This window comes from Rhinoderma darwinii, chromosome 1 (genome assembly GCF_050947455.1).
Source record: "Rhinoderma darwinii isolate aRhiDar2 chromosome 1, aRhiDar2.hap1, whole genome shotgun sequence".
Taxonomy (NCBI): Eukaryota; Metazoa; Chordata; class Amphibia; order Anura; family Rhinodermatidae; genus Rhinoderma; species Rhinoderma darwinii.
This window is the reverse complement of record NC_134687.1, coordinates 534,964,634-534,983,976: the sequence shown is the minus strand read 5'-3', so window position 1 is coordinate 534,983,976 and position 19,343 is coordinate 534,964,634. Positions and strand designations below refer to the sequence as shown.

Below are 19,343 nucleotides of genomic sequence, written 5' to 3'. Positions count from 1 at the left end.
AAATGCTGCGGATTTGTCATCCGGAATTTTCACGCGGAAATTCCGGAGTATTGACACAAGATAATTTAACATGTTGCAGATTGAGAATCCGCACTGCAGGTAAATTTCTCCACGGTTTATGCCTTTTTTCCACAGCGACTGCAATACATTGCAGAATTGCCGCAGGGAAATTCCGGACGTAAATTCTGCCACATTTTTGTCTTGTTTGCATGAGGACTTATATCTAACTTTGAAAATCTTCTTGCTATAAAGATTAATTTGTTTTGTTTTATCTGAGATTATCTGCTATTCAATTATATCATTTTAAAACTTTGCTTATTACTAAAGTGAAATTTAGGGCACATTCAGACGTGGCGGAATTGCTGTGGAATTCCGCTGCGGACAGTCCTTAGCAGACAGTTTGTCCATTGGTTTCCACACCTTTTTAGTTATCTTCGTGCAGATGTTGCGGAAAACTCCGCTGCGGACCATAGGCTGCGGTGTGGAATTTTCAGTCCGCAGCATGCACTGTCTGTTGCGGAGAAGAAGCGGAATTTCACTGTGTATTTCAGCCTTTGCAATGCAAAAACTGAAATCTGTGGCAAGTCCGCTGTGTTTTCTGCAACGTCTGAATTACCTGTCAAATATGCACATTTTGGGGCAGATTCGTTGCATAATTGCCCCAAATCTGCACCAACATTTGCAGCGGAAAAATTGCGCCATGTCTGAACGTGCCCTAAGACATTCTGTTATGACAATTCTCTTTAGTTTGATACTGTTACTACTTAGTAACAATATAAACTACCGTTCCAAAGTTTGGGCTCACCCAGACAATTTTGTGTATTCCATGAAAACTCACACTTATATTTATCAAATGAGTTGCAAAATGACTAGAAAATATAGTCAAGACATTGACAAGGTTAGAAATAATGATTTTTATTTAAAATAATAATTTTCTGCTTCAGACTTTGCTTTCGTCAAAGAATGCTCCATTTGCAGCAATTACAGCATTGCAGACCTTTGGCATTCTAGCTGTTCATTTGCTGAGGTAATCGGGAGTAATTTCACCCCATGCTTCCAGAAGCCCCTCCCACAAGTTAGATTGGCTTGATGGGCACTTCTTGCGTACCATACGGTCAAGCTGCTCCCACAACAGCTCTATGGGGTTGAGATCTGGTGACTGCGCTGGCCACTCCATTACAGATAGAATACCAGCTGCCTGCTTCTTCCCTAAATAGTTCTTGCATAATTTGGAGGTGTGCTTTGGGTCATTGTCCTGTTGTAGGATGAAATTGGCTCCAATCAAGCGCTGTCCACAGGGTATGGCATGGCGTTGCAAAATGGAGTGATAGCCTTCCTTATTCAAAATCCCTATTACCTTGTACAAATCTCGCACTTTACCAGCACCAAAGCAACCCCAGACCATCACATTACCTCCACCATGCTTGACAGATGGCGTCAGGCACTCTTCCAGCATCTTTTCAGTAGTTCTGCGTCTCACAAATGTTCTCCTGTGTGATCCAAACACCTCAAACTTCGATTCGTCTGTCCATAACACTTTTTTCCAATCTTCCTCTGTCCAATGTCTGTGTGCTTTTGCCCATATTAATCTTTTCCTTTTATTAGCCAGTCTCAGATATGGCTTTTTCTTTGCCACTCTGCCCTGAAGGCCAGCATCCTGGAGTCACCTCTTCACTGTAGACGTTGACACTGGCGTTTTGCGGGTACTATTTAATGAAGGACCTGTGAGGCGTCTATTTCTCAAACTAGAGACTCTAATGTACTTGTCTTGTTGCTCAGTTGTGCAGCGGGGCCTCCCACTACTCTTTCTACTCTGGTTAGAGCCTGTGTGTGCTGTCCTCTGAAGGGAGTAGTACACCCCGTTGTAGGAAATCTTCCGTTTCTTGGCAATTTCTCGCATGGAATAGCCTTCATTTCTAAGAACAAGAATAGACTGTCGAGTTTCACATGAAAGCTCTCTTTTTCTAGCCATATTGAGAGTTTAATCGAACCCACAAATGTAATGCTCCAGATTCTCAACTAGCTCAAAGGAAGGTCAGTTTTATAGCTCCACTAAACAGCAAAACTCTTTACAGCGGTGCTAACATAATTGCACAAGGGTTTTCAAGTGTTTTCTAATCATCCATTAGCCTTCTAACACAGTTAGGAAACACAATGTACCATTAGAACACTGGAGTGATGGTTGCTGGAAATGGGCCTCTATACACCTATGTAGATATTGCATTAAAAACCAGACGTTTGCAGCTAGAATAGTCATTTAGCACATTAACAATGTATAGAGTGTATTTCTGATTAATTTAATGTTATCTTCATTGAAAAAAACTGTGCTATTCTTGCAAAAATAAGGAAATTTCTAAGTGACCCTAAACTTTTGAACGGTAGTGTACCAGAAAAAATATTTGCCTAGATTTAAATCATTTATAGGTAACTTTTTTTTTTAGCAAAAAAGTATCTGTTTTTGTTTTCCAGAAACAGCACCACGCTTGTCTATAGGCGGTGTCTGGTATTGCAGCTCATTCCTATTCAAGTTTCTGAAAAGAAAGCAGACCTTTTTTCTAATCCTGGACAACCCCTTCAGGGACTATCATAGTAATGGTTATAAATACCCTGGTCACACCTCCACTACCACCTCTGGTCATACATTCAATATTGTACTTTCTCAAACTGAACGACCAGACCTAGTGATGTCTATAAAACAGTAAGACACAGTAGACCTGCATGGTGCCTACATAGCACCTTTCAGAGTTTCACTGTTATGACCCTAAATAAATGTCAAAACAGAAAGCTCATACAGTAGAAGAGGTCAAATATTAGTGCCTGCAATATATTATTGTGCTAATGCAATAATAACTTCCATACAGTAATGGCTAAAAAGTATCAATGACATGTCAGAAGATAATGAAAGTGCAGATGCCTCTTCAAGGGATATTTTGGCTTTAACAAATTAATGTCATTTTTGTATAATTAAGGACTTGTACACACACAACAGAATTGCTGCAGAAAATTTCTGCAGCAAATCCATTGAAAGGCAAAGGCTTTCCACTGCAGCAAAAACGCACCATTTTCGGCTTTTTTTACGGCAGAATATGGTGCGGAAATTGCTGCGTTTTTTTCCAATGTTAGGTCATGTAGACATCTCCTCTGAAAAACGCAGCAATTCGAGCCACTTTCTGTAGCAGGAATTTAGATGCTGCGGTCTTAAAAAAACGCACCGCAGGTCAATTTCGATTTGGAAATCTTACGCAGCGTGTGGATGAGATTTCTTAAATCTCATCCACTATGCTGCTACTGTATTCTGTTGCGGTTTTTTTGTCCGAAATTCTGGCAATTCCGTAGCGTGTGGACGAGCCCTAAAAGTTACAGCTTTGAATGTGTCTAGAGAAATCAAAATGATGGCGCTCAACATCAGTACAAATTAAAGGGGTTGTTGGGTTTTAGCAAATTTATGTTATCTTTTTGTATAATTATACGATTTTCCAATATACTTTCCGTATTAATTCCTAATGATTGTCAAGATTTCTGCTTGTTGTTATTCAGTATGAACAGTCATTGTTTTCTTCCAGTGGATACAATTCTGTCCATGGTCATGTGATGGACACACAGGTGCTGGGATTGTTACAGTTACAGTATTTGTATCAGAGCTGTGTCTTCTAACGATCCGAGCACCAATTCTGTCCATCACATGAACATGGACAGCATTTTATCCACTGAAAGTAAACAATAAATGTTCCTACTGAATAACAACAAGCAGAAAACTTCATCGTGAGGAATAAATACAGAAAGTATATTAGAAAATTGTATAATTTGTAATTATACAAAAAATATATTAATTTGCTAAAACTGGACAATCTTTTTAACTTGTATTGATGTTGGGTTCCATCATTTTTACTTCTCTAGCTCCATTGAAAGCTATATTCAGAATTTTAATTAGCAAATTTTTGTAAAGCGGGGCAATCTGAAATTAAACTGTAGCGGGAAAAGTCAACATTATTCAAAGTGCCATTTTAAGAAATGACTGAATGGTTGAAACTTATATGACTTGGATCTCATATATATATATATATATATATATTTATATACAGCAATAGAAAGCAGCAGCATTTAGTGAGACAAATGTGTAGGTGCCAAGCAAGTCGTCCAGATCCAAGGACAAAGCAGTATATAAAAGTAGAAATCTTGCAGCACTCCAAAATGTGAAAATAAGTGGTTTATTCAGCCAACAAACAGCAACGTTTCTGTCCTATAATAGGACCTTTATCAAGCTTGATAAAGGTCCTATTGTAGGACAGAAACGTTGCTGTTTGTTGGCTGAATAAACCACTTATTTTCACATTTTGGAGTGCTGCAAGATTTCTACTTTTATTTATATATATATATATATATATATATATATATATATATATATATATATATATATATACATACAGTACTGTGAAATAATTTTAGACACTTGTGGAAAAATCCTGCGAAGTAAGAATGCTTTAAAAATTGAAGTGTTAAGGCCCCATGCACACGACCGTGCCCGCAATCACGGCCCGCGATGGCGGGCACGGCCGGCCGCTGACTGACAGCCGCATTTTCGGGCCGTGCTCCCATACAAAGTATGGGAGCACGGCCCGCAAAATGCGAAAGAACGGACATGTTCCATAATTCCCGGAACATTTCCACGGCATGGACACCCTTCCGTAGTGCTACGGAAAGGTGTCAGTGTTCAATAAAAGTGAATGGCTCCGTTTTTGCGGACCGCAATTGCGGTCTGCAAAAACTGAGGTTTTTTACGGTCGTGTGCATGGGGCCTAATAGGTTTGTTGTTTTTTTTAGCAATTTGCAAAATACATAGTGAATGAATAGAAAATAATTCTAAATCAAGTCAATATTTGGTGCAACCACCTTTTACCTTCAAAATAGCAAGGTACACTTGCACACAGTTTTTAAAGGAACTCGGCAGGGAGGTTGTTCCAAGCACCTTGGGGAACTAACCACAGACCTTTTGTGGTTGTAAGCTTCCTCAATTCCTTCGATGATGTTGATATCAGGGCACTGTGGGGGCCATATCATCACTTCCAGGGCTCATTGTTCTTCTTTATGCTGAACATAGTTCTTAATGACATTGCCTGTATGTTTGGGGTTGTTGTCTTGCTGCAGAATAAATTTGGAGCCAATCAGACGCCTCCCTGATTGTATTGCATGAAGGATAGGTATCGGTCTGTATTTCTCAGCAATGAGGACACCATTAATCCTAAACCAATCCTCAACTCCATTTGCTGAAATGCAGCCCAAAACTTGCAAGGAACCTCCACCATGTATCACTGCTGCCTGCAGACACTTTTCACTGTACCGCTCTCCAGACCTTCAGTGCCTTCTGTTGCAGCCAAATATTTCAACTTTTGACTCATCAGTCCAGAGGACCTGCTGCCATTTTTTTGTACCCCAGTTCCTATGTTTTCGTGCATAGTTGAGTTGCTTGGCATTGCTTCCATATCGAAGGTATCGTTTTTTGGCCGCAATTCTTCCATGAAGACCACTTCCGGCCATACTTCTCTGAACAGTAGAGGGGTGTACCTGGGTCCCACTGGTTTCTGCGAAGGCACTGCTGGACATCATCCGTTTACAAAGGGAAGTAAGCATAATGTGTCTTTGATCTGTTGCCCTAAGTTTCCTTGGCCGACCACTGCATCTACAATCCTCAACGTTGCCCATTTCTTTGTGCTTCTTCAAAAGAGCTTGAACAGCACATCTTGAAGCCCCAGTCTGCTTTAAAATCTTTGCCTGGGAGAGACCCTGCTGATGCAGTATTACTACCTTGTGTCTTGTTGCTGTGCTCAGTCTTGCCATGGTGGACCTGTGACATGAACCTGTCTTTCACAACCTCACCTTTGTAGCAGAGTTTGGCTGTTCCTCATCCAGTTTTAAGCCTCCTACACAGCTGTTTTTGTTACAGTTAATGACAGTGTTTCAACCTACATTTAAAAATGATGATAATTATCACCTATTTGGTATAATTGGTTAATCATACACATGACTATAATCCTACAAAATCTATGACTTTGTGCAAGTGTACCTATAAGAAATTATCTCAATCTCAATTATGGTTTCCATTTTTTTTTCTTTTTCCAAATAATAAAAACAAGAGAGTCAGCATTTGTAATGAAGAATCTACATACTAGGCCTTAGTGGGAGTACATTACTAACTTTGGTAGGTTTAATCAACCACAAACCAAATCACAAATATCAGTGTCTATGCATTATTTTTGCTGCTGTCTTAAGTTGATCATTTGGGAGGAATTAGTAGATGGTAAAGATCAAGGAGGTGGTACGTCTTTTGATGTCAGTGATGGAAGGATAGCTAAATTGGCAATCCAAGCTGAACATGCCCATGGTCCACTAGAGACAGTTGCAAATCCTTTCAAAAAGAGGGGTAAAAAGCACACATACCATGGCATTGATAAGAAGCATGAAAAGCAAAGAGAGGCTACCACATGTATTGAAGACCCTTCTCCTGTAGCACTAATAAAGGCTTAAAGTGTGTGTAATCCTGTGGCCATAATTTAATAGTTTACATATATAATCTCCATAATAAGCAAGTAACTTTGTAAACATATTTCTTATCATGAGTTTCAGTCTGAGTTATTATAGTCCAGAGCTGCATTCACAATTCTGCAGGCTTTAGAGTTGAAATATTATTGAAATCCTTTTTGGCTCAATGTCTGCTCAGAGTTTTCACCGGTGATTAGTATTCTAAAAGTATAGTCTTTACATCAGACACTGTACATTTCTCTGATGTAGGAAATACTAACTGTCCCATTGTATTATTGGATTCCAGACAGAAGTATCTAAAAACTAGATTGTATGTCCAGCAGGGGTAGATTATGCCTTAGTAAAAACTTTATTTCCAATTAGGCGGTCTAGTAGGCAACGTATAGATGTCCTGAAGCCTGGCAAGGTCAGTCTTTTAAGTTCATGGAATAGGGAACGATCAGTCAATTCCAATAGTAAAGGCTGATGTCGAGCCAACAATTTTGTTAAATAAGTCTGTCAACGTGGGAACCAAAGACTGAGGTGTAGTCTGAGGCAGTCCACAAAATGTTAATTTTTCGGAGCCTAATATAAAAATATTCCAAAATGTATCACGTATAAATCAGAGACCAAATCTAAAAGAGTCACAGGTGAGGGGTTTATATCACTGGGCATGTGGGTCTTCGGTGAGATAGAGAGAGGAGCACAACTCATGTGTGCATTAATGATGTACTACAAGGTGTTAGTTTACCCGGTACCTCCATTTACATTATTGTAAGAGGTCCTGACAGCCCTCCTGACATGTCTGTTTTAGTGATTATTTGCATTCTGTTTAACCCCTTCCCACACCTTGCCGTTAATGCACGTCGAGGTGAGCAGTAACTTTGCGCACCTCGACGTGCAGCTACGTCAGTGCTTTGACAGTTAACCGCGGCGCAGCGCTACACCGCTGTGCATTCCCTGTTGCCGATCAGCGGCCCATCGCCGCTGATTTCGGCAGTTAACCCCTTAGATGCGGCGGTCGATTCCGATCGACACATCTAAGGAGTTTAGCGGAAATCGGCAGCCCCCACGTGAAATCACGGGGGCTGGCGATGGTACCCAAGGCAACCGGACACCAGACAATGGCTTCCTGGCTGCCATGTACCGAAGCCTATGAGGACCAGCCGGAGGGTGGTCGTCGTAGGCTTACTGTCAGTGTGACTGTCACGTCACAATGACAGTTGGAATGCATTACACTACGTAGGTAGTGTAATGTATTCCAGCACCGATCAGAGCTGCAAGTCTAAGTGTCCCCTAGTGGGACAAGTAAAGAAAGTTAAAAAAAGAATATAAATATATAAAAAAAGTGTACAAATAAAAGTTATAAGTGACATAAACAAGAACTGCTTTTTTTCCTATAATAAGTCTTTTATTATAGGAGAAAAATGAACACGTAAAAAAAAGTACACATATTTGGTATCACCGCGTTCGTAATGACCCCAACTATAAAACTATAATATTATTTTTCCCGCACGGTGAACACCGCAAACGAAAAACAATGCCAGAATCACTATTTTTTGGTCACCACCCCTCCCAAAACATACAATAAAAAGTGATCAAAATGTCGCATGTACGCCAAAATGGTACCAATACAAACTAAATCCCGTCCTGCAAAAAACAAGGCCTTACACAGCTTTTTTGACTGAAAAATAAAAAAGTTATGGCTCTCAGAATATGGTGACACAGAAAATTGTTTATTTTATAAATAATCGCCTTGCTTGACAAAAAATGGAATAAAAAGTGATCAAAAAAAATAGTACCCCAAAATGGTACCAATAAAAACTACAGATTGTCCCGCAACAAATAAGCCCTCACACGGCTGCGGTGGTGAAAAAATAAAAAAAGTTCTGGCTCCCAGAATATAGCGATGCAAAATGTGCAGTGTTCCAAAAGCGGATAAGATCGGGCGCCATTTATAAGCGACACTGGCCACATTTCTGAAGATTATTATTTATTTACCACATTATTATACCCTCTTATTATGCCCCTAATGTACTCTGCCCAGCCTACATGTACCCCCACATTATAAACTGAAATACCAGCAAAACGCCAGAGCAACTAAAAAGCTAAATTTGTGCTTCAAAAGCCAAATGGCGCTCCCTCCCTTCTGAGCCCTACAGTGTGCCCAAACAGCCGTTTACGTCCACTGATATGGCATTGCCATACCCAGGAGAACCCGATTAATATTTTATTTGTGGTATTTGTGGCACAAACTGGGCACAACATATAGTGCACTAAAATGGCACATCAGTCGAAAATTTTAATTTTCACTTTGCACCATCCGCTGCGCATGAAACTTTTCGCGCACCATGACTTAATAGCATGTCGTGGTGTGGGGGGTGATGTATGGAGCATCTCACTCACTGAGCCCGTGCCATACGCTGCGAGTGTCAGCTGTGTATTACAGCTGACACCCGGGACTAACGGACAGAAACAGCGATCGCGCTGTTACAGGAGCATGTAAAAATGAAAATATACTGCAATACATTAGTATTGCTGTGTATTCTACCAGTGATCTAACGATCGCTGGTTCAAGTCTCCTATGGGGATTAATAAAATGTGTAAAAACAAAATTAAATAGTTATTATTAGTGGAAAAAATTAAATAAATATTTAAAGTCCAAATAAACAACATTTTCACATCTTTTCTCTTAAGTAATGTAACAAAATAAAAAAGTCCAAACTATTACAATATACCATTATTTAACTCGCACGGTGAACGCTGTGAAAAATAAAGAATTTAAAACGGCAAATCGCCTGTTTTTTGGTCACCTTGGCTCTACCAAAAAATGTAATAAAAAGTGCTAAAAAAGTTGTACGTACCAAAAAAATGGTACCAATAAAAACTACAGCTTGTCCCGCAAAAAATAAACCCTCACACCGCTCTATTGACTGAAAAATAAAAAAGTTAAGGCTCCCGGAAAGCGGGGAGGGAAAAATTAAAAAGAAAAAGCAAAACATGGATCAGTCCGGAAAGGGTTAATTACTTTCTAATGAAAAAGCATTTATGACCACATGTGGGGTATAGCCGTACTCGGGAGAAATTGCTTTACAAATGTTGGGCGACTTTTTCTCCTTTATTCTTCGTGAAATTGAAAAAATTCTACATTTTAGTGGAAATAATGTTGATATTAATTTTCACGGCCCAATTCTAATAAATTCTGCAAAAGACATGTGGGGTCTAAATGCTCACTATACTCCTAGATAGATTCCTTAAGTGGTGTAGTTTTCCAAATGGGGTTACTTTTAGGGGGTGTTCACTGTTTTGGTCCCCCGGGCTCTTCGCAAATTCGACATGACACCCAAAAACGATTCCAGCTAAATTTGAGCTCCAAAAGCCAAATAGCGCTCCTTGCCTTCTAAGCCCCGCTGTGGGTCCAAACAGCACTTTATTACCACATATGGCATATTTACGTAATCGGGAGAAATTGTTTTACAAATGTTGGGGTGCTTTTTCTCCTTTATTCCTTGTAAAAATTCAAAATGTCTAAATTTTTGCAGCAAAAAAGTAGATTTTTACCTTTACAGACTAATTCCAATGAATTCAGCAAAACAACTGTTTGGTCAAAATGCTAACTTTACCCCTAGAAAAATTTCTTGAGGTGTGTAGTTCCAAAATGGGGTCACTTTTAGGGGGTTTCCACTATTTTGGCTACTCCAGTGCATTGTAAACGCGACACGGCACTGAAAACTATTCCAGCAAAATCAGAAATCCAAATTCCAAATGGCACTCCTTCCCTTCTGAGCCCTGCTGTGGGTCCAAACAGCAGTTTATTACCAAATATGGGGTATTGCTATAATCGGAAGAAATTGCTTTACATATGTTGGGGTGTTTTTTCTACTTTATTCAGAAAAATAGTAGATTTTCATCTTCACATACTAATTCAAATAAATTTAGCAAAAAAACTGTGGGTTCAAAATGCTAACTATACCCTTAGATAAATTCCTTGAGTGGTCACTTTTGGGGGGTCTTTACTGTTTTGGCACCACAAGACCTATTCAAACCTGAAATGGTGCCTAAAATATATTCTAAAATAATGAAGCCCCAAGATCCTCTAGGTGCTCCTTTGCTTCTGAGGCCAGTGTTTCAGTCCATTAGCGCACTAGGGCCACATGTGGTATATTTCTAAAAACTGCAGAATCTGGGCATATTGAGTTGCGTTTCTTGGGTAAAACGGTCTGTGGTACAGAAAAAAATGTATTACAAATGAATTTTGGAAAAAAAAATGAAATTTGTAAATTTCACCTCTACATTGCTTTAATTCCTGTGAAACGCCTAAAGAGTTAAAACACTTTCTTAATGCTGTTTTGAATATTTTGAGGGGTGCGGTTTTCAAAATGGGGCGATTTATGGGGACTTTCTAATATATAAGGCCCTCAAAGCCACTTCAGAACTGAACTTTTTGAAAAAATAGCCTTTTGAAATTTTCTTGAAAATATGAGAAATTGCTGCTAAAGTTTTAAGCCTTGTAACGTCCTAGAAAAATAAAAGAATGTTCATAAAAATGATGCAAACATAAAGTAGACATATGATAAATATAAACTAGTAAGTATTTTGTGTGGTATTACTATCTGTTTTACAAGTAGATACATTAAAATTTAGAAAAATGCACATTTTTGCAAATTTTCTCTAAATCTTGGTGTTTTTTTACAAATAAATATTGAATTTATTGACCACATTTTTTCAGTAACATAAAGTACAATAAGTCACGAGAAAACAATCTCAGAATCGCTTGGATAGGTAAAAGCATTCCAGAGTTATTACCACATAAAGTGACACGTCAGATTTGAAAAATCGGCTTCGTCCTGAAGGCCATAACAGGCTCAGTCCTGAAGGGGTTAAAATAGCAAATCTGGAGCACCTTTTCTTAAAAATCATCATTTTGTTGTTCCTCTGTAATTCCTTCTGGAAATTTACTAATAAATTGACAACTGGGTGTTAACATTCCTCTTCGTCTTGGGATGGTAATGTCCAGTTATCAATATATTTATATATTTCCGGGAGGAATTACAGAGGAAGGGAATACGTATTAAGAAAAGATGCTCCATGTTATTTTATGGGGAAGGAACGTTTTTACTAAAACAGACATGTCATGGGAGCTGAGAGGTCCTCTTTAATAAGAATAACCCTAAAAGCAATACATCATTTCTTTCTACATGCATATCTCATAAACATAACTCTATTATTATTATTATTATAAATGGAAGTGGAAAATGCGTATTAGTGTTACTTTAGTATGGGTGAGATCTGTAATAACGTCTCTAATGTCCAATGAACAGTCTACATACGTAACAGATAAGCTTTTTATCTGTGTATGTACAGCAATCATTTCTGAACATCATGTCCTACAAGATAAGAGAGTTCTCACTTTTATCTAAGCAGAATGTCTATGCTACAATCCTTACATGCAGAGGTGAAATCAACTTGGTAAAAAAGTTATTATCTTTACTTCATGGGCTTCATGGGAGCTACACAGTTACAGAAGTAACACGAGTGCGTGGGAGATAATACGTAATTTACCAATTTATAAAGCAAAAAAAAATTTACAGACTGCCTTTATGTACCAACAATTTTACAAGTTCACACAGGGCACTATAAATGAAAATAAAATGAAAATAAAATGAAAATAAAATGACAAAAAAATAAATAAAACACTGTACACATAGCATTTGAATTGTAAGGGGATATATTTTACCTTTTAAACAGTAAATATTCTTGGAAACCTTTCCTGTCATGAAATTTGAAAGCAGTTTTCCTTACAAATAAATGTATCACCTACCCTCGGCCGTTTCCGTCAGTCCCATAGTGTTTGAGTTGAATGGCAACATGCATACTCGACCGCTAGTCCATTCAAACTCCTCCTTATCGCAGCCTTGTGGTTGAAAAATAATGAAGTACAACGAGACTTCCCTTCTAGTGATCGGTGGCTCCCAATGATCAAATATTTATCACATATCCTGTGGATAGGGGTGAAACCTCATTAACCGGTTCCCGACCGCTGGCTGTGTATTTACGACGTTTCGGTCAGGGTCCTTAAAACCCGCGCCATAGACTATTTACGGCGCAGGTTTTAGCTTGCTGCCAGAGCGATCGGGCAGCTGAATGTCGGGTCTCCGGAAGTCAGTGTCTGCCGGGGACCCTGAGGAGAAGATAGAAGCAGTTTTTGCTGCATCTATCTTTTCTGATCTCTTCTACACAGCGCTCAATAAGCGCTGTGTATATGAATAGAGGCAGCGGCAACTGGTCAGATGATCGGCGGGATGCCGTTAGTGGCAGGCTGCTGCTGGGTCTTACTCGACCCAGCACAGCCCTATTAGTGACAATAGTCACTATAAGAGGGCTGATTTCCCCTGTAACTGGGACTGCTGCAAAAAATATAAAATCCCCCAAAGGTCTTTCTGACCTTTGAGGGACAGACCATAGTAGTAAAAAAAACATGTAAAGTAAAGTGAAAAAAAGAAATAATAATGATACACATAAAATACCCACCACAAAAAAAACCGTTCCCCTCGTCAATCATTGTTGTAACGCTAGCCCTGAGCCAATTACCCTAAAATATAACATGTAATATATTAAAAATTACGGTAGACAATGACAATCACAAATAAAAGGTCTATTTTAGGGTAAAACTATGTTATTACCGGAAAAAAATTGCTAAAAAGTAAAAAAGCTCTTTTTTTTTTTACTATTATTTTCAAACTTTAAGCCTAAAAATTCTAAAATATCAAAAAGGATGTGTATAAAAATGATATAAAAAAATAAATAAACCTGCATTGTCTACGGAAAAAACAACACAAAAATCACGTCTCTAGCCCCACAAATATAAAATTTTTAGCCGTTTAACTAACGAGTGCTAAAAACAGTGGCGGATTATCATATGGGCGGTTCGGGCGGCCGCCCGGGGCCCGAGGCTCCCAGGGGGCCCATGGCAGCCCGAACCGCACATCGTCTTACAAAACTATACAGCGCGGTAGCGCTGATAATCGCCGCTACGAAGATGGGGAGGAGCAGGGAATTGGCCGGCTTAGGACACGCCTCCCTGACAGTGCAGGCACCGCCATTGAGTAACAGAACAGCGACGGACGGCTGTTCTGTTACTCCAAAGCTGGAAGAGAAGAGCCGGGCGGGCGGTCACGGTCGCTGAGGTGAGTACTGGCTTATCCTCCTGCCCAACTGGTTCCCGACCGCTGGCTGTATTTTTACGGCCAGCGGTCAGGGACGGGTCCTTAAAACCCGAGCCATAGCCATAGACTTTCTACGGCTCGGGTTTTAACTTGCTGCCCACGCGATCGGTCAGCTTAATGTCGGGTCTCCGGCTGTCAGTGACTGCCGGGGACCCTGAGGAGAAGATAGAAGCAGCTTTCGCTGCTTCTGTCTTCTCCGATGTCTTTTTACACAGCGCTCAATGAAAGCTGTGTATAGGAATAGAGACAGCAGCAGCGGCGCTGTCTCTATTCCTCCCGGTGATCATGTGACTGGTCACATGATCGCCGGGTGCCGTTAGTGGCAGACTGTTGCTGGGTCTTACCAGACCCAGCACAGCCCTATTAGTGACAATCGTCACTATGAGAGGGCTGATTTCCCCTGTAACTGGGGCTGCTGTGCAGCCCCAGTTACAGTGGAAAAACATGGTGTAAAAAGAAAAAAAATATATAGAGTTCTCCAAAGGTCTTTTTTGACCTTTGAGGGACAGACCATAGTAATAAAAAAATAGTAAAGTGCAAAAAAAATTTAAATAATAAATACACATAAAATACCCACCCCCAAAAAAACGTTCCCCCTGCCAATCATTGTTGTAACGCTAGCGCTGACCCAATTACCCTAATATAGACATGTAATATATTAAAATTTACAGTAAACAATGACGATTACAAATAAAAGGTCTATTTTAGGGTAAAACTATGTTATTACCAAAAAAAAATAGCTGAAACGTAAAAAAGCTTATTTTTTTACTATTATTTTCAAACTTTATGAATAAAAATTCTAAAATAGCAAAAAAGGTGTGTATAAAAACGATAAAAAACGAAACCTGCATTGTCTACGGAAAAAACGTCGCAAAAATCACGTCGTTAGCCCAACAAATAAAAAAAAGTTAGAGCCATTTAACTAACACGTGCTAAAAATGGCTAAACGGTGTCTGGTCCTGAAGGCTCAAAATAGCCCGGTCCTGAACTGGGTAAAGTCACTGGCCGACGCTAGGTGGGGGATTATGCAGTAAGGGGGAGGGCTAACCATCTAACTGACGGCAGCTAGCTCTATGGGGGGGATAATAGTTTCCCCCCCATAGACCTCTCTTTAGTCAGTTAGACGCTCAACCCCCCCCCCCCCCTTGCAGTACAGTAACTACTGAGGACCCTATGGGGGAAGGCGGTATTATTCCTAGAGCCCTCTGCCTGCAGTCAGATGGTTAGACCCCCTTGCAGTATAACTCTCTCCCCCCCCCATAGAGCTTTCAGCAGTTATTATATATATATTTTTTTTTTAATAAAAATGTGTGTTTGGTGCAACTTTGTAATTACGTTTTATTAAAAAATATTTTCACTTTTTGAGATACAGCTGCTTGTATCCTGTATCCATCAGGTCAGCAGGACTGACGGGATCAGTGAAGCGGGCCCTGCGCTAAATTATAATCTTAGATGTGATAGATTTGAGGTGGATCCTGCGTGTCACTGATCCTGTCAGTCCTGCTGTATCTCAAAAAGTAAAAATATTTTTTAATAAAATCAATCATTCACACTGATATACACACATACATTTTATATATATATATATATATATATATATATACATATATAATATAAAGTTTTTAAATGTGCACATAACCTTGTGCCACTATATACAAGGGGGAGCGCTGTGAGGCACTATATACAAGGGGGAGCGCTGTGAGGAACTATATACAAGGGGGAGCGCTGTGTGGCACTATATACAAGGGTTAGCGCTGTGTGGCACTATATACAAGGGGGAGCGCTGTGTGGCACTATATACAAGGGGGAGCACTGTGTGGCACTATATACAAGGGGGAGCGCTGTGTTGCACTATATACAAGGGGGAGCGCTGTGTGGCAATATATACAAAGGGGGAGGGCTGTGTAGCACTATATACAAGGGGGGTCTGTGTAGTGCTATCCACAGTGGTATGTGTGTGGCGCTCTTTATAGGGGGGGCTTTTTGGTGCTATTTACAAGAGGGGGAGAGCTGTGTAGCGCTCTCTACATGGGGGGCTGTATGGCACTATCTATAGGGGGCTGTGTGTAACGCTCTCTACGGGGGGATGTGTGATATATAGAGGGGGCTGTGTATGGCGATATCTATGGGGGTGTGTAATATCTACAGGGGCTGTGTGTGGCACTATGTACAGTGGGCTGTGTGTATGTTTTACAGTGTGTGGTATTATATTCAGGCGCGCAGTGTTTGGTGCTATTATATTTAGGGGTACAGTATGTGGCACCATGATAACTTTATTTTCGTTTATAGGTGTGGAAATGTTGGAAAAGTGAGGAGACATCTGAGTGGCAAATTCTGCAGAAATGAGTCATGGCCGGGAGAAGTCATGAGCGCTGGACCGGATGGAGAAGAAAAGAGGAAAAAAACTACTAGAATCTGAGACGTCATCACCTGTGAGTCACTAGATTTATAGAGAATCTGTCACCTCTCCTGACATGTTTATTATAGGAAATCCTTGTATTTCACAAAAAGTCTTTCTGCAGTCCAGGACTGATAGACAATTCCCCTTGTCAGGAGGATGTGTCCCAGCACAGTGTGATACTGTCAGTATGTAGGGACACAGCCCTGTGACAAGGGGAATCGTAACACTGTTAATGCTTGCCCAAAAAAGTAGTGTTAAAAATAGTTACGGCGCGGCAGGGCGGCGGTGCGGAAGGGGGGCCCAAGTTTGGGTAACAGCCCAGGGCCCATGGTCTACTTAATCCGCCACTGGCTAAAAAGGGCTAAACGGTGTCTGGTCCTGAGGGATCAAAATAGCCCGGTCTTGAACCGGTTAATGGAGACAACAGGAAAAAGCCACAAAAGTGCCAGGGCATGCCGCTATTAAGGCCTCATGCACACGACTGTATTACAAATCTGTAAAACAGCAACCATAAAAATGTATACTATACTTCCATGAGCCTCCAACTTCATACAGAGGTTTTCCTCAGAGTTTCATACACAATCTGTGGAATAAAAAATGGTGGCATGCTGCCTGGCATGTCGTATTACAGAAGTATACTCCTCTAAAAGCATTGCTCCTAGGGGAGATGGCAGCCTCTCATGGAGGCAGTATATGACTTTGAAATGTACATAGGCTTAAGAAAATACAAAATAAGCTGCAAAAATATAAGACTTTGCAATGTACATAGGATTAATAAAATACAAAGTAAGCTGCAAAAATGCAGCACTCAATAAAACTGTGTATAAATGAGTATTCATAAATTCCCGTTCACTTGGATTAGAACCTGCATTCTGCATGTTTTGCCACTAAAACAAGGGAAGTGGCATTAAAGTGTCCCGTGTGAATGCTGCTTTTACCAGAAAAAAGTGTTTAATTAAAAGCACCATAAACTAGAGGCAGTTATTAATGCCCTGCTCTCATTATGATAAGCCTAAGGGCAGGCTTTAGGCCTAAATACTTCAGAGCCCTGTCATTCCCACATGCTCTCTGATATGGGAGGTGGCAAAGGGCGCTAAAAACCTTCTAGGCATGATTGCTGCTATAATACATCCGCTTCGACTAGCTAAATATACTCACTTCGGCCTGCATTAGTTTTCTTGAATGAAAGGTTTTGTTTAGCAGTGCTAAGTCACCTCTATTAAAGTGTGTTTATGATAACGCTATTGGTGTATGAGTTGTACAAGCATTAGCAGACAGCTGATTCAGTGCAGATAGCCTGAATACATTTACCGAGGCGCACATCCAGCTAATCTGTTTGAAGAATATTGTACTGCATTAGTACCAGCACTTCATGTTATCTGCACTGCCTGATAAGGTACATCTTTATTAAATTCAGTTGTTGAAAGAATTCCAGTCAGGGAGTAGGAATATTTTATAATCTAGAAGGAAAATTAAGCGTCTCTTTGTTAGGCAGAGTTTGGTTTAATGGCTGAGTGTCTAGAGAAGCCTTCTAAACACCTGCACTGTTGTACAATAAAAGCTTTGTGATATTAAGTGGAAATAGCTTTTTCTCCCCTCTCGTACATCCTTTGCAGTGATAGTCTCCGAATCCATACACTGGTATTAGAGCTCCACTCTCTGTCCTACATGTAGAACTGCTACAGGAGGACTGCTCTGCTCTACTAGCTTTATGCCAGACATCAAGAACCTGAATATTAAAGAGTCATAATAATAATATGTTTATATGTGTCTGTTAAAAATTGTGTTCTATATATATATATACATATATATATATATATATATATATATAGAAAAAATAAAAATAAATATATATATATATATATATATATATATATATATATATATATATATATATATATATATATATATATATATAAGACTTAAAGTTTTATCACATTCTTTTACTTAGTACAAACAATACGGCCCCAAACAGGAAATTACAAATTCAGCATTACTACAGCTATAGTATATACAGTACTAAACATAAATATATATATTTATATATATATATATATATATATATATATATATATATATATATATATATATATATATATACATCCTGAAATTTATATTATATATAATATATATAAAAATATGTATATATATATATATATATATATATATATATAAATACCTTCATTAATTGAAATTCTACTGTACCATTTACCAGTTTAAGCATTTCTGCAAACTCATTTCAGTTTTACTAGAGATAACATAATTTTAAGATGAATTGCTGTCCTTTGTATAGTCATTACCATGTCTTAGTCTATATATTTTCATTGCTTTATAGCTGTATATAATGACAATACTTCTTGAGTCCAATCAGGGTTTTCTACTCAGTAAAACACTATTTGATAGACAGCTAATTGGTATTACGTACGTATCTCCGTAGAATTTCCTTACGCTCTTTTTGATCCTCCAAGCAGTTGACAGAGAGGTCGGAGATACTGATGGCAGCTGAAGCTGTCAGAGTCACTAGAAGAACCAGACAACCTTCCCCTTCTTCCAAATTCAGTTTCAGTTTGTGAGTTTGTTCTTTGCTTAAGGCCGACAGGTCAATCTGGCACCTGGAAACAAATGCGTGGAATAAGCAAGTGGCTTTCTATACCAAGTGATATAAACAAGGCCTAGCGTAATGTGGATAAAGCCAAGAAGAAGACAGATCACACTCAGATGGGGGAATGAGATGCATATTTCCAGGCTCTCTACTCTTAGTCCAAGTATAATTCAGACACAATACCAGGGAAAGCGAATAGTACTACAGCTCAGCCAACCTTGTACACAGACTGAAAATAAAAAGCACATTCATTTCAGATTGTAAGGAAAATACAGCATGGTGCTTTCCTATTTCTGAGCTGTACATGGATAATGGTAGTTATCATACTGTATAGAAAAGAAATCACTGGGATTATACAGTATAGTGTGTGCACAACGTATTTTATATAATACACTGCGGTCAATCTGGAGTACAAATAATACAACTACTACACTACTATTGTAAAAGTTGTGTACCAGTCAAGTGAACTGTTATTATTGTGGACAGGCACCAGTATTTTGTGTTATCTGTTCATATTTTCCTTGTATTTGCTTTGATTTGTTTTTGTCTTCTTTGCTCATATTGTTCATTTAATATGGAAATGTGCAACAACAAAAAA

The 19,343-nt window shown here is 39.2% G+C and overlaps 1 protein-coding gene across 2 annotated transcripts in view; it reads right to left on the bottom strand.

Moving 5' to 3' along the window:
- The window catches only part of MCTP1 (multiple C2 and transmembrane domain containing 1), an 857,273-nt gene that overhangs the window by 393,313 nt on the left and 444,617 nt on the right, over positions 1-19,343 (bottom strand). For both annotated transcript variants that reach the window (XM_075837154.1, XM_075837162.1), the window contains exon 10: positions 18,569-18,755. In XM_075837154.1, the coding sequence (XP_075693269.1) occupies positions 18,569-18,755 (187 nt within the window). The remainder of the gene's footprint in view (positions 1-18,568; positions 18,756-19,343) is intronic.